The 25,303-nt window shown below is 36.7% G+C and overlaps 1 protein-coding gene across 1 annotated transcript in view; it reads left to right on the top strand.

Annotated features, from left to right (window-relative positions):
- The window catches only part of TMEM26 (transmembrane protein 26), a 66,304-nt gene that overhangs the window by 11,848 nt on the left and 29,153 nt on the right, over positions 1-25,303 (top strand). Inside the window, exons 2-3 of the mRNA XM_065922397.1 lie at positions 11,261-11,339; positions 16,686-16,799. Of these exons, the coding sequence (XP_065778469.1) occupies positions 11,261-11,339; positions 16,686-16,799 (193 nt within the window). The remainder of the gene's footprint in view (positions 1-11,260; positions 11,340-16,685; positions 16,800-25,303) is intronic.

The raw sequence follows: 25,303 nt of genomic DNA, 5'->3' as shown, positions 1-25,303 counted from the left end.
ATTTCTTGTACTTGTTTGGGAGAAAAACAAAGTGCACATTAGCATGGGCAGCTCCCATGAGTCAGTATATATGTCTAATATATATCTAAAGGCTTCCCTGGTGACTCAAACAGGAAAGAATCTGCCTGCAGTGCAGGAGACCCCCGTTCAATCCTTGGATGAAGAAGATCCCTGGAGAAGGAAATGGCAACTGACGCCACTATTTTTACTGGGAAAATTTCATGAACAGAGGAGCTTGGCAGGGTACAGTCCATGGTCTTGCAAAGAGTCAGACCTGACTGAGCGACTAACACACATGTATATATCTAATATCTATCTAATTTTAAATTTCATGTATTTCTGCTTCTCATAGCAGTGGTGTTACTATCCATACAGCATCAGGACACATCAGAATAGCTTCACTTTTCCATTAAAGGAAGATTCACCTTTACCTCCAGGTTTATTTCCCCCATGTGCATGTCCCTCCCAACTTCAGAAGTGCCTCTAAAATACTGATGTCATTATATCACACCTGGGGTATATAAATCATTTTGTTAAAGAAAAACAGTGTTTTTTTTTTAAAAATAGGTTTTTGACATGCAGTTTTTGAAAAAATGAACTTTCTTTCAAAGTCACACTAATGGTTATTAATAATTCACAACTATTAATATAAAATGCCAAGGTGGAGCTGATTTTATTTTCTCTGAATATAAACTTACCACCCATACTTGTTCAGGGAAGGGGGTTATATTTTATCTTTGGGCTGTCCAAGAGGTAGCTGGTGTAAGACTGACTTAATGTTATATGCTTATTAGAATAAAAATGAGTAACCTTGGGAAAAAAAGAAGTCCTCTCTATGAGGACTTAGTTGGGTCCTGTAGGGGTCCTTTGCTTTCTTATTTCCTTAATTGAGTTTCCTGTTCCACATGCCTATTTTATTATTAGGAAAAGCCTCTTAATAAATTGGCTGTGCCATTTTCTGACAGTCTGTTAATAATGGGGAGGAGGATGACGACGAAAGTGATGGTGATGGTGATCATGGAGATGGTAACAGTTACTGAGATATTGAGTACTGATGATGCTCCAAGCCTGCTTTATATCCATTATCTCATGTAATCCTCACAATGACCTGATGAATTCATTTTCATCTTTATTATCATTTTAAGATGAGGATGCTGCTGCATAGCAAGGCTGGACCACTTATCAAAGGTCACAACTAACAATAATAAGTCACAAAAACAATCCTAACATCTGTGACCCCTCACTTTTCTTGAGCCAGACTTTTGCATTGAATGGACTCCTCATTCACTCCTCACAAAAGCCCTGGTGCTAGTTCCTGCTTGCAAATGAGGAAGCCAAACTCAGAGAAGTACTCCCATGCCGGGATTGAACTCCATCACCTAGTTGCTGTACTCTACATTCAGCAACCAAACTGGGTTTTGCTGTGGACAGTACCACTACAGACACTTTTGGGGTCAAGGATTCTTTTTGGTACAGAAAGGGTCAAAGTATTTTCTCTGTTTCAAAATTGGGTAGATAAATCCCAGGTGATTTGCTAAATGAACACTAGAATGGTTTTGCTTAGAAGAGAATGTAGAAAATTTAAGGGACTTTCCTGGTGGTTCAGTGGCTAACACTCTTCTGTGCTCCCAATGCAGGGTGCCTGTGTTTAATCACTGGTCAGGGAACTAGATTCCTAAGAAGAGTTTGCATGCTCTAACGAAAGATCCCTCATGCTGCAACTTAAAAAAAGAAAAAAAAAGATCCTGCATGCCGCAAGTAAGACCCATATAGCCAAATAAATACATAAGTATTTTTTTTTAAAAAAAGATGATTTTAGACTAGATACTAGCTCAGAGACACTCTTGCACAAGCAGACATCCCTCGAAAGTCAAAGCAGATGCAAAAGAAGATAGAAAAGGGGAAAAATTCTAGACTGTCTTCATGGGTCCTAAAGTAAACAACCAAACTCTACCACAGAACAGAAATAAATACCACTGTCTTTTATAGAGTGAAGTAAATTAAAGTTCTACATAAATAACATCTATAATCCATTGAATCCCTTGAGAGACCATTAAAATTCCTGTAGTCATTAGCACTTAAGTTCACTTGTTCATTAAACATTCATTTATTATACTAGGCACTATGATGGTGTTCTTGAAGGAACATAAAACATATGCAGTCATATGAAGGCAAGACAAAACAGTACTCTGAGTACCAAATAATTTTCGACAAATTAAGTCCAAAAGAGCAGAAAGGCTGCAAGATAAATATACAGCCTGTGCAGTAAGCTTGTTAGACAAGGAAAATTTCTCAGGTATGTGCTTTAGGTCCTGGTCTTTGAAGTGGCTGGTGGTTTTACAAGAGTGAAGAGAAGAAAAGAGAGAAGGGCTTTTCAGGGTGAGGGAATAGCATGGTGGCGATAGTTAGGGTTTCATCTGGAACCAGTTCATTTAGGAAGAGGTCATGATGTTCTCTGCCTCAGAATTTTTTTGAGAAAAAATAGTAATGTAAATCCTAAAATCAACACATATTTTGTCCCTATAACTCATTTAGTCATTGTGAGGCATTTTGCTGAGCTTTGGATGTGAGCAACTTCAATTTTAATAGAGTTTATTCTTGCCTTAGATATCCTCTTGGAAATTTTTAAGTGAAGTATGTATTATTAATTTTGCTGGTGGTTGATATTATAGTTTGAGAATATTGCTTTATGAAAGAAAACATTCATGGTCTTCCCTGGTGGTCCAGTGGCTAAGCCTCCTCCCTTCCAATGCAGGGAGCCTGAGTTTGATCCCTGGGTAAAGAACTAGATTCCACATGGCTCAGTTAAGAGTTCCCATGGCACAGCTAAAGATCCCATGTGCCACAGGACACAGGGATGGAAGACCTCACGTGTCACGACAAAGACTTAGCACAGCCAAACAAACTTTTTTTTAAAAGAAAAATTAAAAAACAAGAGTCAACAATAGCAAACCATGAAAGCTCTAATTAAGAGTGCTAGTATTCACCTTCACAAGTATTCTCCTTTTTATAAAAGCTAAATATGGGCATTTTTCAAAGGCTTTGAAAATTCCATTACAGCAGGTATTCCTGACTGATTTGAAATCCTCCCTGTCTTTTTTGTTCTCGTTATTAGTCTGTTGTTCTATTGCTCAGTTGTGTCTGACTCTTTGCAACCCTAGGGACTGTAGTGCCCCAGTCTCCTCTGTCCATGGGATTCTCCAGGCAAGAAAATTGGAGCGGGTGGTCATTCCCTTCTCCAAGGGGATCTTCCTGACCTGGGGATTGAACCCACATCTCCTGCATTCCGAGCAGATTCTTGACCATTTGAGCCACCTCCCCACTAAAGATCATGACAAAACAAACCCATCATGTGATCTTGGTACCTGATGAAACATACACATTCCATATTCAGTTCTCCTTTTGTGGGGCATTCTCACCAACTTACGGCCATTTGGTTGTGGCCTTTCCTCTTCCCCCCAACTCCTTCATCCCTCATGGGCAGACAAAGGCAAAGGGCTCTAGGAGGGAGGCGACAGATAAGTGGCTTCCTAGGCATTCAGGGGTTGTGTGTTCTGCAGGGGCACTGCGTGCATTCTGAGGGGTGGCAGAGAGACAGATGGTAGCTAGAGGCCATCCTATCAGTTGCCTTCTCCCCCTGTGCTAACAGAGACGCCTCCTGAGCAGCCTAGATGCAAACCCTGGATGTTAAAGCCCACTTCAAGAAACCAGTTTACATGTAAGAAGGACAGTCCTTAAGTTGTTAGATAGGATTTAGGGGTGCATGAAAAGATATCTTGACCTAGTTTCCTAATTTCCATGAAAATAAACCTATTATTATAAAGTGCTCCAGAAATTTTGAGGACCCCCGAGGCGGTTTAACATGAGATTTTGAAACTTGGGTCTAGTGTATCCTTACAATTCCACTCTGCCTTTTTAGAGTAGGAAATACTGAGAAGTGAAATACAAAATAAATCGCAGTTCACCTCAGAGTGATTTTGGAACATTGTTTTTGCTTCATTTAAATAGTACCTATCTTCAGATTTATGCATGTAATTAGAAGATTAGAATCCTTATTGTATGCAGAGAGAAAAGCTATGCAGGGTAGTGGGTGATATTATGTTTAATTTTCTTCTATTTGCTTATTTCTGTTGTTATACATTTCTAAAATGAACAAATGTTACTTTTTCCATAAGAAAACAATAATAAGTATCATTTTGGGGAAGAGGAAAATGGAATCTTACTTCTAGACTAATGGTGAGTTGAAGGAAATATAATCCGCTGCAGAGCTAAATTGCTAAGTGTCATGACACAATCATTTTGTGAAAAACATTATGTCATGTTGCAATGACAACTTTGTATGGTAAGTAATATTTTATTTTTGGAAGACGTGAACTGAAAATAAAGCAATGAGTATAGTTCTGTAAGAGCTCAGAGTAGTGTCTAGCATGTAACAAGACCTACAAACCTATTAGTCAACAAGTAAGTACATAACAAATAACGGAAAATAAGGGTGGTGCTCTTGCCGTATATTTAGGGAGAACTGGCATACTGGCTGAGAGCTGTGAAACAAACAAACAACAAACATTTCTGTGGAGAAAAATTATCTTTAGGAAGGTAAATTTAGAAAAAAATAGCTGACCAAAAGGAAAGCAATTTGGTATTAAAGTGTTAATGTTGGGCATATTCTGTATTGTGATAGGGTAATGGTAATTAGAATTGTAATAAATCTGAGTTTCCAAGGGTAGATAGCTCATCAATAATAGGATAATATCAATTTTATAAAAATATCCAACTTGGATGTATCTTAATCATTTATTCATATATTTATCAGTTTTTGCCAGTCTATGATTGGTATAACTTATTTTTTATAAATAATCATCAAGAAACCTGATTTCACTTATTTCTGAGATGGCTAGACCCCGCTCTGATATTAGGGCTTATGGTTGGCATCTACTTACTTTCAATACAATTAAGACATGAAAACTAGAGTAAAATGATCTGAAACCCCTAATAAAGGGTATGCAGTTTGGTTCATTATACAGAAAAAGGTGGGATCAGGCTTGGTTTTTATTTTTAGGATTCACATTCTCCTTGGTTCCAGAAATGAACTGCACTGACAATGCACTATCAGGAATATGATAAACCTTCAAAATAATAAGTAATGGCTAAATGTCACCTTGAAATATTAAATCCTGCATGGTAGAAAAAATATCAAATTCATCCAGGCACAGAATAATGTTTCCTTCAGGAAAACTTTTGATAAGAATCAACTTATGATATTTCAAAAGGAGATTCCAGTCAAACCAGCAACAGAGTGTCAAGAAAGTCAGAATTGTAAATCAACTAGAACCTTATGAGATCACTATTAATACTTGGGATGGCCCATCATGTGCCAGGCACTGTGGAAGGCGCTGAGGGCCTGGTGCGCAGACAGACGCAGTCAGGTACAGTTCTTGTGCGTGTATCACTTAGAATTGCTATGAGACAAGTGACCACAAAGACACACACAGGCACACAGCCGTATGCACACATAGAAATGTTGAAACTCTTTTAACACTCATGGAACAAGAGTGAAGACTGCTCTATGATAATCATAATGAGGAGACCCAACTGAAGCTTGGAAGGACAAGGAAAGTTTTCCTGTGCAGTCCTATAGAGCTGATAAACTTTGAAAAGGAGATGATAACGTGAAAAGTGAGGGCGAGAGGTATTTCAAGGGGGAGAAGTACATATGTGAAGGTTTGCGTTAGAAACCCTCTTAGCTTTTTTCTCTTCTTTTAGTACAATGTCAAGCCCATAACACTGTCTCCTCTACTTGTCATAACCACCCTAGGAGGTTGATATAACCTATTTCATAGACAAGATTCTTGAGTCTCAGAAAAGGTAATGAATTTCCAAAGATGAATGAATGGGAGAGGCAAGATTCAAATTTGGGTCTCTCAAATTCCTGAAATTTCTACTGCAGTGTAACAGTTCCTCAAGAGACACAACTAAGAAACTCTACCTGCTACCAGGCCTGCCGAAATATGAATGGAAGGTCCTTGTAGATGCCAGCAGCCTTCACTTGTTTCACTTTCTCAGTCTTCCCTTTATTTATAAATTTAGTCATTCAAACATTTAAGCATTTTCTTAATAAGTATTAACTTTAGGCATTCATAAATAAGCACTAATTCTTAAAGAGATGGGAATATCTGTCTCCCGAGAAACCTGTATGCAAGTCAAGAAGCAACAGTTAGAACTTTACATGGAAAAAAATGACTGGTTCAAAATTGGGAAAGGAGTACAACAAGGCTGTATATTGTCATTCTGTTTATTTAACTTATATGCAGAGTATATCATGCAAAATGCTGAGTTGGATGAGTTATAAGCTGGATTCAAGATTGCCGGGAGAATATCAACAACCTCAGATATGCAGATTATACCACTCTAATGGCAGAAATCAAAGAGGAACTAAAGAGCCTCTTGATTAAGGTGAAAGAAAAGAGTGAAAAAAGCTGGCTTAAAATTCAACATTGAAAAAACTAAGATCATGGCATCCAGTCCCATCACTTCATGGCAAATAGAAGGGGATAAAGATGAAGCAGTGACCTATTTTCTCTTCTTTGGGCTCTAAAATCACTGTGGAGGGTGACTGCAGCCATGAGATTATAAGATACTTGTTTCTTAGAAGGAAAGCTGTGACAAGCCTAGACAGCATATTAAAAAGCAAAGACATCACTTTGCTAACAAAATGTGTGTATAGTTAAAGCTATTGTCTTCCCAGTAGTCATGTACTGATGTGACAGTCAGACCATAAAGATGTCTGAGTGTGAAAAATTGATGCTTTTGAACTGTGGTGCTGGAGACGACTCTTGAGAGTCCCTTGGACAGCAGGGAGGTCAAACCAGTGAATCCTAAAGAAAATCAACCCTGAATATTCATTGGAAGTACTGATGCTGAAGCTGAAGCTTCAATACTTTGGCCACCTGATGTTAAGAGCCGAGACATTAGAAAAGACCCTGATGCTGGGAAAGATCAGGAAAGGAGGGCAGCAGAGGATGAGATGGTTGGAAAGCATCACTGGTTCAATGGACATGAACTTGGGCAAACTCTGGGAGATAGTGAGGGATAGGGAAGTATGGTGTGCTGCAGTCCATGGGTTCACAAAGAATCAGATATGACTTAGCAACTGATCAACAACAACAGAGATTTAAAAAGACACTTGAGACTACCGAGGAGAGGAAAAGATGAAGGAGAAGGAAGAGGGAAGGGACATAAAGAGACTCAGGATCTGCCGAGTCATATTATAAATATGCACAACAAGAAAACATTGGAGAACGTGCTGGGTCACAAGAGAAATACAAGTTAAAGTTAATTACTGCACTGAATTCCTGCATTTCAAAATATAGGAAGGGTACTGATAGAGATATAAGAGCAGGACTTTCTGAAACAAGTAGTCATAATTTGAAGGGACATTTGCTCTAAAATTCACATCAGAACCTCTCTTCTCAGATGGACCAACCTGAAGGGACAATACAACCCGTTGCTCTTAATAGGGGCCCATGATCCAACAAAACATAGAGCTGAAATGTACTCTTCATGTAAAAAATGCAGTGCATCTATACCTTTCAGTACTTTTCTAAAAAACAGACTTTTATTTTCTCTATAATTAAAAAAAAAAAATCAGTTGAACGACGACCATAGCCTGCTACTGGAGAGAGAGAGAGGAGCGAAGGGAGGAAGTTCCTAATTCTGATTTGCTATTGATCATTTTGTGGACTAGGCATTTCCTTGGTAATTCTATCTGGAAGCCTTTGGAAATTCCAGCTAATCCTCTTAGGTATAGGGTTAAGAGGGTCGGGAACAGGGGGTGGAGGAGGAAGACAATGGACTTATGTTATTGACTTGAATATGATTAATTCTCAGGCAGTTAATGTGATTCCCTCTTCCCACTCTCTTTCACAGATGTCAAATAGGTCTGATGAAGAGGGAATGGAACAAGGGGAACTTTACAAAACATTTTGTTTTGTTTCATTTTAAATACACAGCAAGTTGAAACTACGGAAACATCCTATCAGCTTGATAGGATGTGGTAGAGAAAAGGGAAGTGGAGATAAGCTGAGGAATGGAAGAGGCTTTGAATATGTATCTGATTAGGGAATGTATAATAGGCAACAGAGAAAATCCTGGATTTTGAATTTTTTTTAAAATACATAACTAGATTCCTGATTAGAGGAAACATGTTGAACCAGGATAGCCTTTTTTCCAACTGTAGAAATAAACTTCATGCACAGAAGATGTTAAGGGTTATTGTTTATTTTATTCTTGAACTCTTCCAAGAACTATGATATGTTCAGTATGTAGTTTCCCTAGATTATTATTTGAACAGTATTGCCAGGCGAGTTAACCCAAAATTAATCCTGAGAGAGTCAACAAAATTGCAGTCTAGCCAACATTTGACATATGCAAACAAAGATTTACATATTCCAACTGTCCCTCCAACCAGAATTCATATCCTTTCCCAATTTCACAAAGGAAATACTCTCTCCTGATGTTTCCGTTGATATGGGAGGTCAAAGAATTAAGTGTTCCTTTTCTTTCTAAAAGCGTGTTTGACATGGGGTCCTTGGATATCTTTCTGCAGCCCAACCTTTGTCTAAGTCAGATTCTAATAATATCATGACCCATAACCCTTTGTTTCAAATTAATTTCTGCAGAAATTGATGGTAGGGTAATGTCTATTTAAATACTGATTTTTTTTAAGAGTTGCTTTCACTTGCCCTTTCTTTTTCTCTTCCCAGAAGTTGAAAGGAGATATTAGTGAAAAGGTTAACAGCATTTAAACAGTCCATTCTAAATGTTTTCTTCCATTTAAGTTTGTTCGCTCCCTTTTTCCTCCCCCAGATTATAACCATATGATTTTAGTAGAATTTCATCTCAAATTCTGTTTTTGAGCAATTAACATTTCTGTTTTTCAGGTCATCTTAAACCATCACATGAATGTACTAAAAGTATTTTAATAAAATTACACCGACTTACAGTTTTGACTTTAAGATGATTTATAAAGCAAGAGTCAAATCTAAAATCAAATGCAATTGGAAGAAATAAATTTGTAAATTATGCAATTTTTATCTTAGTTCAAATTTTGAAGGACGTGTTTTCATTGCATGACATCCCATAATTATGTAACAGCTACTTGTTACAGAATGTACAACTCTGCCAGACACTGCTTTATAGAAAGTTCCAACATGGGTTGGAACTGTGCAAGTCCATTTACATGCATCTTATTTTCAATAAATACATACTACAGTACCCCATGACCCATGGTTGGTTGAATCTGTGGATGTGAAACTGTGGATATAGAGTGTCGACCTCAAGAGTTATATGTGGATTTTCAACTACACAGAGAGCCCTAATCTCCATGTTGTTCAAGGGTCAACTATATAATAAAAATCCCTGTGAGATAAATGTGACTGCTATGGACTGAACTGTGTCGCCTCAAAATTCATACGTTGAAACCGTAAGTCCTAGAGTAACTATATTTAGAGACAGCTTTTAGGAAGTCAGTAGAGTTAATTGAGATCATAAGGATGGGGTCCTAATTCACTAAGACTGGTGGCTTCATAAGAAGAGAAGAGAGAAATCTCTTTCTCTTCTTGTGAAGTGTATACACTCAGGAAAGGCCATGTGAGTTCACAGTGGGAGGTGGCTGTCTAAAAACCAGGAAGAGAGTCCTTACTAAACCCCAACCATTCTGGAAGCCTGATTTTGAACTTCCAATCTCCAGAACTGTGAGAAAATAAACTTCTGTTGTTTAATTCACCCAGTCTATGGCCTGAGCCGACTAATGCATGACTGTTCCCATTTTGTCAATTAGGAAGCAAACAGAGGTCAGTGGCAAAACTAAAGTTTAAATTTGATGTGTCCAAGTACAAATGAGAGTCCTCTCTAAGGACTGCCCTCTGAATCTGAGTCTGAAAATACTTACTATAGATAGCCCTCAAAGAAATACCAAACCCTTCATCTGTGGTTTGTTTGTATATGCATACCTTGGAGATATTGGACGTTCATTTCCATACCACTGAAATACGTAGAGTTACATGAATTTTCTGGTTTCCCAGTGTATTTAAAAGTATACTTACAATAGGCCATAGTCTAGTAAGTGTGCATTATGTCTTAAAAAAACAATGAACAGTTCTATTTCCAGTTTTTTAAGGAATCTCCACACTGTTCTCCATAGTGGCTGTACTAGTTTACATTCCCACCACAGATCACCAGCCCAGGTTGGATGCATGAGACAAGTGCTCAGGGCTGGTGCACTGGGAAGACCCAGAGGGATGGGGTGGGGAGGGAGGCAGGAGGGGGGATCGGGATGGGGAACACATGTAAATCCATGGCTGATTCATGTCAATGTATGGCAAAAACCACTACAATATAATAAAAAAAATTAAATTAAATTAAAAAAATAAACTTAGGCTTTTTCAAAGTTTGATACTATAAAAAAAACAATGAACAAAGCTTAATTAAACAATGCTTTATTGTTAAAAACTGCTAGCTATATCTGAGTCTTCAGTGAATCTTAAAAGTAACATCCAAGATTACTGATCACAGATGACAAAAATAGTCAGAAAATTTGAAATATGTGACACAAAGACACAAATTGAGCAAATGCTGTTGGAGAAATGATACTGGCAAACTTGCTTCATGCAAGATTGCCACCAACCTTCAATTTGTAAAGAAAAACACAGTATCTATGAAACTCAATAAAGCAAAGCACAATCAAATGAGGTGTGCCTGTATTTTTGTTTTTCCTAGGTTTAGCAGAAACACACAAAGCCAGTTGATTTTGTTTAGCCCTATTCCTTATCATCTGATTTTTGTCTTCTAGCAGAATGTTATTATTTGAGCTCTCAGAATTTCAGGTTAACGTTGAAAAATGTAGGCAACCTTCCAGAAATTACAGTGTTCAGAAATCAAGATTTACTGTTGCTTTCATATTAAACTCAAAATATCCAGTTTTGTGCCTGAGACTAATTGGCAGTGTCCCATTAAACCGTATTAAAATTAACATCTATTAATTGGATTAGAAATTCAGTGAGAATGACAGCTGCTAGTGCCTTTTACAGTTGCTTTGTTTCTCTATAATCCATATGGCAGGAATCACATAATGCATTTTTCCCCTTTGAAATAAATACTTGAGATTAAAAGGTTTAACTCAGTGTGGTCAGGGTATGTTCACTTGTGTTCTTTCTTTTAAAAAAAATTTAAAAGCTGAACTATTTTTTTCCCTCATTCACAGGTTTTCACCAGCCATATTTTTATATCTGATTAACATTGTTCCATCATTATGGCTTCTTGAAATGCACCATGAAACCCAGGTATGTACTTTTGGAAAGTTGAATACTCAGCAATAAACTACATTCCTATTATAATCCAATTTCTGTCAGAAATGCACTTTTCTAAGGAACTGGGGTTATCAAGAATTGAATAAATAAGAGCCCTCAGCAAAAAAGAAATGAATCCGTGATCTGTCTAAACTAATAAAAGTGTTGCTTTCATTTAAGATTTAAGAGTATTCATTAATAATCTGGGTTAGAGATCTTGTTCCTAACACTTCCCCTCCAATATGCTACAGTTTACATGGGAGTATACAATTTTGGTTTTATCCCTTGCAGTTTCAGTGAGTTACTGAACTAAGAATGGGCAGGGCTCTGTATGACAGACTTTTTTTCTTAGTCGCTCAGTCGTGTCGGACTCTGTGACCCCATGGATCCTAGCCTGCCAGGTTCCTCTGTCTATGGAAGTTTTCAGGCAAGAATACTGGAGTGAGTTGCCGTTTCCAACTCCAGGGAATCTTCTGGACCCAGAGATTGAATCCATGTCTCTTGCCTCTCCTGCACTGACAGGTGGATTCTTCACCACTGAGCCACCTGGGAAGCCCAATGACAGTTTCTTAGCGTGAAGTAAATCAGAAAGAGAGAAAAAATAACATATGTTAATGCATATATGTGGAATTTGAAAAAAAACATTGGTATAGATGATCTTATTTACAAAGCAGAAATAGAGACACAGACATAGAGAACAAACGTATGGAGACCAAGGGAACGGAGGGTTGGTGAGATGAATTGGGAAATTGAGATTGATGTATATACACTATTGATACTATGTACAAAATAGATAACTAATGGATAACTAGTGAGAGCTTACTGTAACTCACGGAACCCTTCTCAGTGCTCCATGGTAACCTAAATGGGAAAGAAATTCAAAAGAGCTATCTGTGTATGCACACATATAGCTGGTTCACTTTGCTGTACAGGAGACACTAATACAGTATTGTAAAGCAACTATACCCCAATAAAAATTTAAAAAAAGAATGGGCAAGGCTCAATTATCTAGCATCCTATAAAATGACATTTTCCCCTTTGGCTCAGGGGTAAAGAATCTGTCTGCAATGCAGGAGCTGTGGGAGACATAGGTTTGATCCCTGGGTTGGGAAGATCCCTGGAGGAAGGCATGACAATCCACCGCAGTATTCTTGCCTGGAGAATCCCATGGACAGAGGAGCCAGGTGGACAATAGTTCATAGGGTCACCAAGGGTCAAACATAACTGAAGCAACTTAGCACACGTGCAGAGGAACAACAAAAACAAAAGCAAAACTCCATCATCTGTACTCTGCTATCAAATACTGTCAAACTTGGAAGGGCTATTTGAAATAGTCTGTTTTAAGCCTACAGGCTTTGCAGGTTATAGGAGATTCACTTCTGAGGTCCTAAGAGCTGTCTTAGTAAAATATGAATTTCATTCAAGTGCCCCAAAATAAGTGTAAAGGAGAGGAACCAGGGAACCCATGATCAGGAAGGGTAGGCTATATATATTAAGACCACACTGATGTAGAAAAGAAACAGTGGCTTCCAATATGAGTCCCTAATCTATAAGTAGAGCTACTTATTTAATTTTTTAAATTTCTTTAATTGAAGGATAATTGCTTTCCAATGTTGTGCTGGTTTATGTTGTACAACAACATGAATAAACTATAAGTATACTTATATCCCCTCCTGCCTGAACCTTCCTCCCACGCCTCCCCCCATCCCGGTCTAGAGAGAGGTGCTGATTTTTCAGTGAGTTACTTCTTATATGGGCAAACCTAGGTAGCAGGATCTAGGCTGGATTCAGCCACTGATTGTCATCAATGCTCCTATACGACATTGGAGGGGGGCAGTTAGTCCAGTCCATTAGACTGCAGCCTGGACTTCACATCTTCAGGGCTCAGGTTACAGGATTATGTTTTACAGATGAACTGTAGTTATGATATAATAATATTGTAGTATCTTTACTGGTAAAATCTGTGAGACTCTCACAGATTTCTTTGCTACAGTAGGTCACTTTGTAGCAAAGTTAAGCCTCTGATACATGTTTCAGATATTCAAACCTTATCTGGAAAATGCTTGCTCAAAATTTTACGCAAACAGAGGGGAGTTTAGTTCTGTGGACTAGTTTTGCGGAATTCCAAAGCATGTACCAATAATGTAGGCATGAAGAAGATATCTGTCTGCCTAAATCTCCTGTCTAAAGAATATTAATGTCAAAGGCTACTCTATGTTTGTAGCAAAAGAATTTTTGTCACAGTAGATTGGTTGGTTCAAGTTACCATAGCTTTTAAAATATATATGATAAGGATATCAGGAAAAGTGAAAGTGAAGTCACTCAAGTCGTGTTTGACTCTTTGCGACCCCATGAACTGTAGCCTACCAGGCTTCTCCATCCATGAGATTTTCCAGGCAAGAATACTGGAGTGGGTTGCCATTTCCTTCTCCAAGAGATCTTCCTAACCCAGGGACTGAACCCAGGTCTCCCGCACTGTAGGCAGACGCTGTACCATCTGAGCCACCAGACTGTTTCAATTTCCTTACTACTTACTACTTTCAAGGGTACGGGAATAAGCTCTGGTGACTTGAATCACCAATTCTATGACATGGTTATCATCGACAATAACAATTCATTTCCCCAAATGCTTTTATAGTATAAATGCTTTGCACAGTTAATTGATATACAGGTCAAATCCCATTACAACAAATAGGATGCAACCAAAAACTCTTTAAAAAAAAAAAAAAAAAGATGTTTGAGCCCCAGGCAGTACCTCTCTAATTTTCATACTACAAAAGAAATTGGACCTTTAGTAGTAATGGATCTGACTCATTTTGACACTGAGAATGAAAATGAACGCCCAGATTGTGAATTGGGCAGGGTGGGCAGAGTTGGAAGTAGAAAAAAGTGAGAGAGAGACAAAAAAGTATTGGAATTGCATTTAAAGAAATTAAAAATGTCAAAATAAAGGAAGGTACAGAAATTCTTAGTCTATTCATGTAGGAAATCTTGGTTATGATAATAATCATATCATACATTTTCATATAGTTCTTTATTTCAAACTATTTTCAGATACTTCTCTCATTTTCTCATTCGTATACCCAGCAACTCCTTAAGTTAGACATGATATGTAGATTTCTATTTTAGAGAATAGGAACCTGAAACTCAGCAAGGTTAAGTAATTTTCCCAAGGCCACACAGCTAATCAACAGCAGTTCTGGGGTTTAGAACCTGGGTCTTAACCCCTAGTTCATTAAATCACACTGCCTTTTTCAATTACGTGTTTTGTGTTTTATAGGAATTTGCATCAAAATCATCTGAATGTTTCATGATGGAAAAGGATAATTTAATTTGCTTTCACATTTTCCATTTACTCTACACCCGAAACATTCTAACCTATGACTTGGCATTTGAAAAACATCCTGACCTATTTCATGACAACATTTCTCTTAGATGATCAATTCTGTACCTTCACGTCTGAATCTGACTGGGTCTACATGAATGGAAAGAAAATGTTTGTGACAACAATTATGACCTTAAATCTTAGTCAAGTCTGTTTATGAATTGGCACAATTAATGCAATGGAAATATTCTAGTCTTGAAGATGTCACAGTCTGGTTTGAACCAAAAGAATATTTTTGAAGCTTTTAAAAATTTTCAGACATAGCCCGTGAAAAAGTGACTTTTTGGCACCCAGATCATCCATGTAACTCACTTATATAATGCTGATTGTAAACAATATTACCACAAAACCAATATAAGTCAGGTTAGGTCTTAGGAGTTTGTTCTGTGCAATCCAATACACCTGCCACTTAAAATAAAGTTGCATCAATTTATAACAAACAGAATTCTAAGAATGAACAGGGACTCGGGTCTTTATACCATAATATGAACTACAAAACCATTTGCTATAATGCTATTTTATGCTGCAGTACAGATGACTATTTTTTAAAAATAACAAGATGTCTATGGATTTTTAGTGATAAAAATGTGAAAAACATATCAAGGTCACCACTTTTAATATACAATCTGCTTTCATGCTTGCAAAGAAGTGTTCAAATATGTTTCCTATTGAACATTAGGTTCTTAGAGTCACAGAACTCCTGCAATGAGGATTTCTTGCTTGGTTCAAAAATTTAATTTGTTACCTTCATTATCTTTTCTTGGAGCCTTAGCCATATACAAAAAAAAAAAAAAAAGTGTGCAAACAACTACATTTTTGCTCTTAGAGATATGGCACATGGCCATTTTTCTTAATTATTCTTGTCATTTCACCCATAACACTAGCTTTTTTTCCCCCCATCCATAACACTAGTTGTTTTGATGGAAGGGAAAAAAATAGCTTCTTGACAGACTTTCCTTTCTACTTTTCCAAGTAGCTCATAGAATGATCAATGAAGTATCCAGAATTAATTAAGAAAAATATACTTCTCAGTGATAACATTTAAAAAAAATTCTCTCTAAATCCAAGTGTGTGATCATGGATGTGCAGTGGTGGTTGTGTGTGTGTGTGTGTGTGTGTGTGTGTGTGTGCACTTTAAATGTATGTTAGCTCTGCAGATTTTTTAAAAATCAGTCTTTTTTTTTAATGAGTTTGTGAAATAATCATTGGCTACACTTACATTTTCGGTACCACACCTTTCCTTTCTTATGTACTTTTCTCTTTTCTTTCTCTACCTCAGAGTCTGAGCTTCTGGTTGGATTAAAAATCACACATAGTTCACATAAAGAAATTTACATGCAAAATGAAAGAATAAGGAGGGGGAAATGCCATTTATTTTAGGTCTATTCTTAACTTTTCTATAAATCTAAATTGGCTTCTAGAATGATATAAAATGTCTATGTTGATGGGTGGATATGTTAATTTATTATTATCATTTTTGGGGGGTTGTTACAGTGTTTAACAGGCATGACTGAAAGAAACTGAATTACCTACATTAGCAAAATGGTATTTTAGATAAAGAGGCTCTGAACAAGTAATAAAATCATAGAATGAGTGCTTTGACCAGGATCATACATGCTTTCAGTGGTTGTTGGTTTGTTTTATAAATTGTTCCAGAATTTAAGAAAGGGACTGCCGAGATCAATTCACAAATTCTACAGCTCTCCACAATGAATTTAGAGCATCTACAGTCTCATAGATTTGTGGGAAAATGAGATGTGTATAGTTGATTCTTTTCTCATATTAACTGAAAAGTGGTTTCTATCTCAAGGCTATATTCTGATTTTTGAAAATGTTTATGCATACTACAGAAACTACATATCTTTGCTCATAATCTCTTAGATACACTGAAACCACCTTAAACACTGCCTACTGTGATATTTTCTGACACATTGCTTTTTAAAAATACTTCTTAGTATTGCAGTAGCCAATCTGGAGGATTGTCACAGAATACCAGCAGAAAAGAAGACTTCAATCAAACTCTGTTGTCAGCTGAACGAACCAACAGAGCAGATGATCTCATTGAGACGGTAAGAGCTTTCTCATTGTATGTTAAGGGATCTAATAAATCACCTTTTCACTTGATGAGAATACCACTTTCTATACCTTTCAGCTCTTTCTTCCCTAGGGAAATTCGCCAATTGTTTGGCTCAGAAAGTCACAAGATAATTGTATTTTGAAATATTATTGAACATATTTAACAAGCCTAATGGGCATATATATCTTATATGCATTAATAAATATATTTAACATGCAGTATTAAGGAAGCTTTAACACTTAGATCAGATGACCTATGTACAAAGAGAGATACACACAATTGTGTAAGAATGATATAATAAAAAGATTGGGATCTACCCTATATATATTTTTAAAATTAATTTATTTTTTAATGAAGGATAACTGCTTTACAGAATTTTGTTGTTTTCTGTCAAAACTCAACATGAATCAGCCAGAGGAATACATATATCCCTTCCCTTTTGAAACTCCCTCCCATCTTCCTCCCCATCCCACCCCTGTAGGTTGATACAGGGCCCCTGTTTGAGTTTCCTGAGCCATACAGCAAATTCCTATTGGCTATCTATTTTACATATGATAATGTAAGTTTCCATGTTACTCTTTCCGTATATCTCACCCTTTCCTCCCCTCTCCCCATGTCCATAAGTCTGTTCTCTATGTCTGTTTCTCCATTGCTGTCCTGTAAATAAACTCTTCAGTACCATTTTTCTAGATTCCATATATATGCATTAGAATACAATATTTATCTTTCTCCTTCTGACTCACTTCACTCTGTATAATAGGTTCTAGGTTCATCCACCTCATTACAACTGACTCAAATGTGTTCCTTTTATGGCTGAATAATATTGCATTGTGTATATGTACCACAACTTCTTTATCTGTCCATGGACATCTTGGTTGCTTCCATGTTCTAGCTACTGTAAACAGTGCTACAATGAACATGTGTCTTTTTCAATTTTCCCTTCCTCAGGTTATATGCCTAGGAGTGAGATTGCTGGGTCATATGGTGACTTTATTCCTAGTTTTCTAAGGAATCTCCATACCATCTTCCATAGTGGCTGTATCAGTTTACATTCCCACCAACAGTACAGGAGCATTCCCTTTTCTCCACATCCTCTCCAGCATTTATTGTTTGTAGACTTTTTGAAGATGGCCATTCTGACCGGTGTCAGGTGATATTTCATTGTGGTTTTGATTTGCATTTCTCTAATAATGAGGGATGTTGAGCAGCTTTTCATGTGTTTGTTAGCCATCTGTATGTCTTCTTTGGAGAAATGTCTGCTTAGGTCTTTTCCCCACTTTTTGCTTGGGTTGTTTGTTTTTCTGATATTGAGTTGTATGGGCTTCTTGTATATTTTGGAAATTAATCCTTTGTCAGTTGTTTCATTTGCTATTATTTATCCCCATTCCAAGGGTTGTCTTTTCACTTTGCTTATAGTTTCCTTTGCTGTGCAAAAGCTTTCAAGTTTAATCAGGTCCCACTTGTTTATTTTTGTTTTTATTTCCATTATACTAGGAGGTGGGTCATAAAGGATCTTGCTTTGATTTATGTCATCGAGTGTTCTGCCTATGTTTTCCTCTAAGAGTTTTATAGTTTCTGGTCTTGCATTTAGGTCTTTAATCCATTTTGAGTTTATCTTTCTGTATGGTGTTAGGAAGTGTACTAATTTCATTGTTTTACAGGCAGCTGTCCAATTCTCCCAGCACCATTTATTGAAGAGGCTGTCTTTGCCCCATTGTATATTCTTGCCTCCTTTGTCAAAAATAAGGTACCCATAAGTGCATGGGTTTATTTCTGGGCTTTCTATCTTGTCTCATTGGTCTATATTTCTGTTTTTGTGCCAGGACCGTATTGTCTTGATGACTGTAGCTTTGTAGTATAACCGGAAGTCAGGAAGGTTGATTCCTCCAGCTCCATTCTTCTTTCTCAAGACTGCTTTGGCTATTTGGGGTCTTTTATGTTTCCATATGAACTGTGAAATTTTTTGTTTTAATTATGTGAAAAACGCCGTGGGTAATTTTATAAGGATCACATTGAATCTGTAGATTGCATTTGGTAGTATAGCCATTTTCACAATATTGATTCTTCCTACTCAGGAACATGAAATATCTCTCCATCTGTTTATGTCATCTTTGACTTTCATTAGTGTCTTATAATTTTCTGTGTACAGTTCTTTTGCCTCCTTAGGTAAGTTTATTCCTAGATATTTTATTCTTTTTGGTGCCGTGGTGAATAGAATTGATTCCTTAACTTCTCTTTCTGATTGTTCAGTTAGTATATAGAAATGCAAGTGATTTCTGTGTATTAATTTTGTATCACCCAATTTTACTAAATTCACTGATTAGCTCTAGTAATTTTCTGATATTGTCTTTAGGGCTTTCCATGTACAGTATCATGTCATCTGCAAACAGTGAGAGCTTTACTTCTTCTTTGTGATCTATATTCCTTTTATTTCTTTTTCTTCTCTGGTTGCTGTAGCTAGGACTTCCCAGAACTATGTTGAATAATAGTGGTGAAAGTGGACACCCTTGTCTTGTTCCTGATCTTAGGGGGAATGCTTTCAGTTTTTCACCATTGAGAATAATGTTTGCTTATCATATATGGCCTTTACTATGTTGAGGTAGGCTCCTTCTATGCCAATTTTTTGAAGCATTTTAATCATAAGTGGGTGCTGAATTTTGTCAGAGGCTTTTTCTGCATCTACTGAGATGATCATATGATTTTTATCTTTCAATTTGTTAATATGGTGTATCACATTGATTGACTTCTGTATATTGAAGAATTCTTGCATCCCTGGAATAAACCCATTTGATCATAGTGTATGAGCTTTCTGATGTGTTGCTGAATTCTGTTTGCTAAAATTTTGTTAAGGATTTTTACATCTATGTTCATCAGTGATATTGGCCTATAATTTTCTTTTCTTGTGTGTTATCTTTATCTGGTTTTGGTATCAGGGTGATGGTGGCCTTGTAGAATGAGTTTGGAAGTGTTCTTTCCTCAAGGATAGGCGTTAGCTCTTCTCTAAACATTTGATAGAATTCTCCTGTGAAGCCATCTGGTCCTGGGCTTTTGTTTTTTTGGCAGATTTTTTATCAAAACTTCCATTTCAGTACTTGCAATTGGGTTGTTCATAATTTCTCTTTCTTCCTGGTTCAGTCTTGGAAGACTGAACTTTTCTAATCCTCTGTCCATTTCTTCCAGGTTATCCATTTTATTGCCATATAGTTGTTCATAATAGTCTCTTATAATCCTTTGTATTTCTGCATTATCTATTGTAACCTCTCCTTTTTCACTTCTAATTTTGTTGATTTTATTCATCTCTCTTTTCTTCTTGATGAGTCTGGCTAAAGATTTGTCAATTTTATCTTCTCAAAGAACCATCTTTAAGTTTAATTAACCTTTGCTATTGTTTCTTTCTTTATTTTTCATTTATTTCTGCTCAGATGTTTATCATTTCTTTCCTTTTACTAATTTTGGGTTTTGTGTTTTTTTGTTGTTGTTCTTCTTTTTCCAGTTGTTTTAGGTGTAAAGTTAGGTTGTCTATTCAATGTTTTCCTTGTTTCTTGAGGTAGGATTATATTGCTATAAACTTCCCTCTTAGAACTAATTTTGTTGCATCCCATAGGTTTTGAGTTGTAATGTTTTATTATAGTTTGTTTCTAGAAATGTTTTATTTGCCTTTTGATCTCTTCTGTAACCTGTTCATTATTTATTAATGTGTTGTTTAATCTCCATGTGTTTGTGTTTCTTACAGCTTTTTTCTTGTAACTGATATTTAGCTTCATAGCACTGTGGTTGGAGAAGATGCTTGATACAATTTCAATTTTTTTTAAATAACTGAGGTTTGATTTGTGACTCAAGATGTGGTCTATCCTGGAGAATGTTCCATGTGCACTTGAGAAGGTATTCTGCATTTTGATGGAATGTCTTGAAGATATCAATGAGATCCATCTCATCTAATGTATCATTTAAGACTTGTGTTTCCTTATTCATTTTCTGTGTTGATGATCTGTCCATTGGTGTGAGTGGGATGTTAAAATCTCCTACTATTATTGTGTTACTGTCAATTTTTTCTTTTATGTCTGTTAGTGTTTGTCTTATTTATTAAGGTGCTCCTATGTTGGGTGCATAGATATTTACAATTATTCTGTCTTCCTCTTGGATTGATCCTTTGATCACTCTGTAGTGTCCTTCCTTGTAGCTTGTAATCTTTATTCTAAGGTCTATTTTGTCTGATATGAGGATCGCTACTCCAGCTTTCCTTTGCTTCCCATTTGCATGGAATATATTTTTCCATCCTCTCACTTTCAGTCTATATGTGTCCTTAGGTCTGATGTGGGTTTCTTGTATGTTGGTCCTTTAATGGACTGGAACCTGGTGGCCCAGAGAGTAAGAGAGAGAGAAAGAGGCTGATATCCCCTGGTTTATGCGGAAAACCAAGAGCCCTGTTCTTAGGGCTCGTGCTGCTGCACGTAGGCACCAGGCGCCCTCTTGAGTGGGTGAAGGCACAGTGCGCCTTCTCGAGAGGGTCTTAGAAGCCCGGGCAAGAAAGTGAGCTTAGCGGGCCTCCACGCTCCAAGGAATTAGCCAGAAATAGAGACAGAGAGAGAGACGGACAAAAAGAAGGAATAGAAATAAAGAAAGAAAGACACGGGGACCAAAGCTCTGATGGAGCAAAGGTGTTTTAATCAACATGGCGTGGGCATACATACTGTTTTACAAAGTGGTTATTCTCAGCAAAGACAAAGATTAAAATTCCAGACTTACAAAACATCAGATGATCCCTATCAAAGAGAGAGTTGCAAAAAATCACCTTTACCATTTGGCTCATAAAAAGGAAAAGGGTGCTTATCACTGTAATGAGAAATGCCTGGATTCCTCAGTCCCGGGAAAGGCGTGCCTCTCCTCTTAATTCCTGAATATTCAGGAATCAATAAGGGCCAGAGGGTTCCTGACAGAGCCAAAACAGCACACAGGAAGCCTCTTGTTAAATGCTTCCTGACACTTGTAGACAGAATATATGTGCGTCTTGATTTGTATCCATTCAGCCAGTCTGTGTCTTTCGCTTGGAGCATTTAACCCATTTACATTTAAAGTAATTATTGTTATACATGTTCCTGTTGCCATTTTCTTAATTCTTTGGGGTTGATTTTGTAGATCTGTTTTCTTCTCTTGTATTTCTTGACTATATAATTCCATTTAACATTTGTTGTAAAGCTAGTTTCCTGGTACTGAATTCTCTTAACTTTTGCTTGTCTGAAAAGCTTTTTATTTCTCCATCAATTTTGACTGAGATCCTTGCTGGGTACAGTAATCTTGGTTGTAGATTTTTCCCTTTCAGTGCTTTAAATATATCCTGCCATTCCCTTCTGACCTGCAGAATTTTTTTTTAATTTTTAATTTTTAAAATTTATTTATTTATATTAGTTGGAGGCTAATTACTTTACAATATTGTAGTGGTTTTTGCCATACATTGACTTAAATCAGCCATGGATTTACATGTGTTCCCCATCCTGAACTCCCCCTCCCACCTCCCTCCCCATCCCATCCCTCTGGGTTATCCTAGTACCCCAGCCCTGAGCACTTGTCTCATGCATCAAACCTGGACTGGCTATCTGTTTCACAATCGATAATATACATGTTTCAATGCTATTCTCTCAGATCATCCCCCTTGCCTTCTCCCACAGAGTCCAAAAATCTGTTCTATACATCTATGACTCTTTTTCTGTCTTGCATATAGGGTTATTTTACCATCTTTCTAAATTCCATATATATATATATATATATATATATATATATATATATATATATATTAGTATACTGTATTGGTGTTTTTCTTTCTGGCTTACTTCACTCTGTATAATGGGCTCCAGTTTAAATTTCTGCTGTAAGATCAGCCGTTAAGCATATGGGGTTTCCCTTGTATGTAACTGGTTGCTTCTCCCTTGCTGCTTTTAATATTCTCTCTTTGTGTTTAGTCTTTGTTAGTTTGATTATTACTTCTCCTTGGGTTTATCCTGTATGGGACTCTTTGTGCCTCTTGGCTATTTCCTTTTCCATGTTGGGTAAATTTTCAGCTATAATCTCTTCAAAAAATTTCTCATACCCTTTCTTCTTCTCTTCTTCTGGGACCCCTATAATTTGAATGTTGGTGTGTTTGGTATTGTCCTAGAGGTCTCTGAGACTATCCTCAGTTCTTTTCATTCCTTTTACTTTATTCTGCTCTTCAGAAGTTATTTCCACCATTTATATTCCAGCTCACTGATTTGTTCTTCTGCTTCAGATATTCTCCTAGTGATTCCTTCTAGAGCATTTTTAATTTAAGTAATTGTGTAGTTTGTCTCTGTATGTTTTTTCTTTAATTCTTCTAGGTCTTTGTTAATGGATTCTTCCATTTTCTCCATTTTGTTTTAAGGTTTTTGATCATCTTTATTATCATTATTCTGAATTCTTTTTAAGGTAGTTTGCCTATTTCCTCTTCATTTATTAGGACTTTGTGTTTCTAGTTTTTTCCTTCATTTGTGTAGTATTTCTCTGCCTTTTCATTATTTTTTTTTAACTTATTGTGTGTGAGGTCTCCTTTTCCCAGGCTTCAAGGAAAGTTGAATTCTTTCCTTGAAGAAAATTGGATTCTATCTTCCTTTTGGTTTCTGCTCTCCTAAGCTTGGTCCAGTGGTTTGTGTAAGCTTCTTATAGGGTGAGATTTGTGCTGAGTTTATGTTTGACTTTCCTCTGATGGGCAAGGCTGAGTGAGGTGGTACTCCTGCCTGCTGATTATTGGCTTTGTATTTTTGGTTTTTTGTTGTTTAGATGAGGCATTCTGCACAGGGTGCTACTGGTGGCTGGGTGATTCTGGGTCTTGTATTTAAGTGGTTTCATTTGTGTGAGTTCTCACTATTTGATACTCCCTAGGGTTAGTTCTCTGATAGTCTAGGGTCTTGGAGTCAGTGCTCCCACTCCAAAGGCTCAGAGTTTGATCTCTGGTCAGGAGCGAAGATTCCACAAGTGGTTTATAATGGGATTAAGTAAGATTAAAACAAATATCCAAAAATGAGAAACCAGAGATGAACCCCAGACAAATGGTAGTTACAAAATCAGGCAAATAATAATTAAAATAATGGAATATACAAATACACACATGAGAAAAGTCAAAGCAGTCCAATAAAAATAAAGTACAGTAGATTGACCCAGCAAACAAAGGAAATAAAAAATTATATTTACCAGTTAAGAACAAAACTAACTAAAGCACAAACTGGAAAGCAAAACTAAAGCAAGGTGCCAAGTGGGAAATAAAGCAATGAAAGCAAAACTAACAAATACGTTGAGAGGAAAGGAATTTTTTTAAAAAAGTGAAAGAATAGATATGCAAATTTAAATAGATGTAGATGGAGAAGATTTATATAAATTAAAGATTAACTGCAAGGGGAAGAGCACAGTAGGAAAGGCAAATGAATATAGAGAAAAAGTATCTTTTTTAAAAATTAAAAATTACAATTATAAAAAAGAGAAAAGGAAGAAAAGAAAATGGAAGAGAAAAAATAGAAGGAAAAAAAAGGAAACTCCTCAGAACTGCAAAAGCCCCACGTAGAGGCAGAGGTTTATAACAACAATAAAATATATGACACATATACAATATACACATATACATGTATACCTATAAGCAAAATCAAAACAGTCCAGCAAAAAATAAAGTATAATAGATTGACCTGGCAAACTAAGGAAACCAAAAATTATATCTACCAGAACAAAACTAACTAAAGCACAAACTGGAAAACAAAGCTAAAGCAAGGTGCCGACTGAGGAATAAAGCAATGAAAATAAAACTAACAAATATGTTGAGAGGAAAGGAGAGAAAGAAAAGAATGAAAGAATAGATATGCAAAGTTAGACAGAGGTAGATAAGGAAGATTTATATTTGTTAAAGATTAACTGCAAGGGGAAAAGAACAGTAGGAAAAGTCAACAAAAGAATAAATATAGAAAAAATAATAAGTTTAAAAAACTAAAAATTAAAATTAAAAAAGGAAAAGAAAAATGAAAAAGGAAAACTCCACAGATCTGCAAAAGCCCAGTGTTAGGCAGAGGTTTATATCAACAATAAAAAATGTGACTGAGGAAAAAAAAAGTTCAAAGGCTTAATTGGATTTCATAGTACCAATAAAATTGACAACTACAACAGAGGGGGAAAAGGGGAGGAAAAATCTAAATGCATCTACAGAACAAGTCAAAAAATAAGAATAATGTTTTTCTTGAGTCACTGCTGTCAGAGTCCTTTCCCTCCCTGGGAGACAGAGTCCACTTTACCTCCCTTGAATGCCTTCCAACACCGTGCTTGCTGATCTCTGGACCTAATGTGGGGGCAGCTCAGATTCCGCCCTGGTCCTACTCCTGTGTGTTCTTGCCTCCAATGTTCACAGCTATCAGAACTTCTTTTGTGGGAGCTCTCAACGACCTTTTATATATTCCATAGGCACACCATCTGCCTAGTTGATCGTGTGGATTTAATCTGCAACTTGTA

The sequence above is a fragment of the Muntiacus reevesi genome, chromosome 2 (genome assembly GCF_963930625.1).
Source record: "Muntiacus reevesi chromosome 2, mMunRee1.1, whole genome shotgun sequence".
NCBI lineage: Eukaryota > Metazoa > Chordata > Mammalia > Artiodactyla > Cervidae > Muntiacus > Muntiacus reevesi.
Note: the sequence above shows the minus strand (reverse complement) of the source record. Positions and strands in the feature narration are given on the sequence as shown.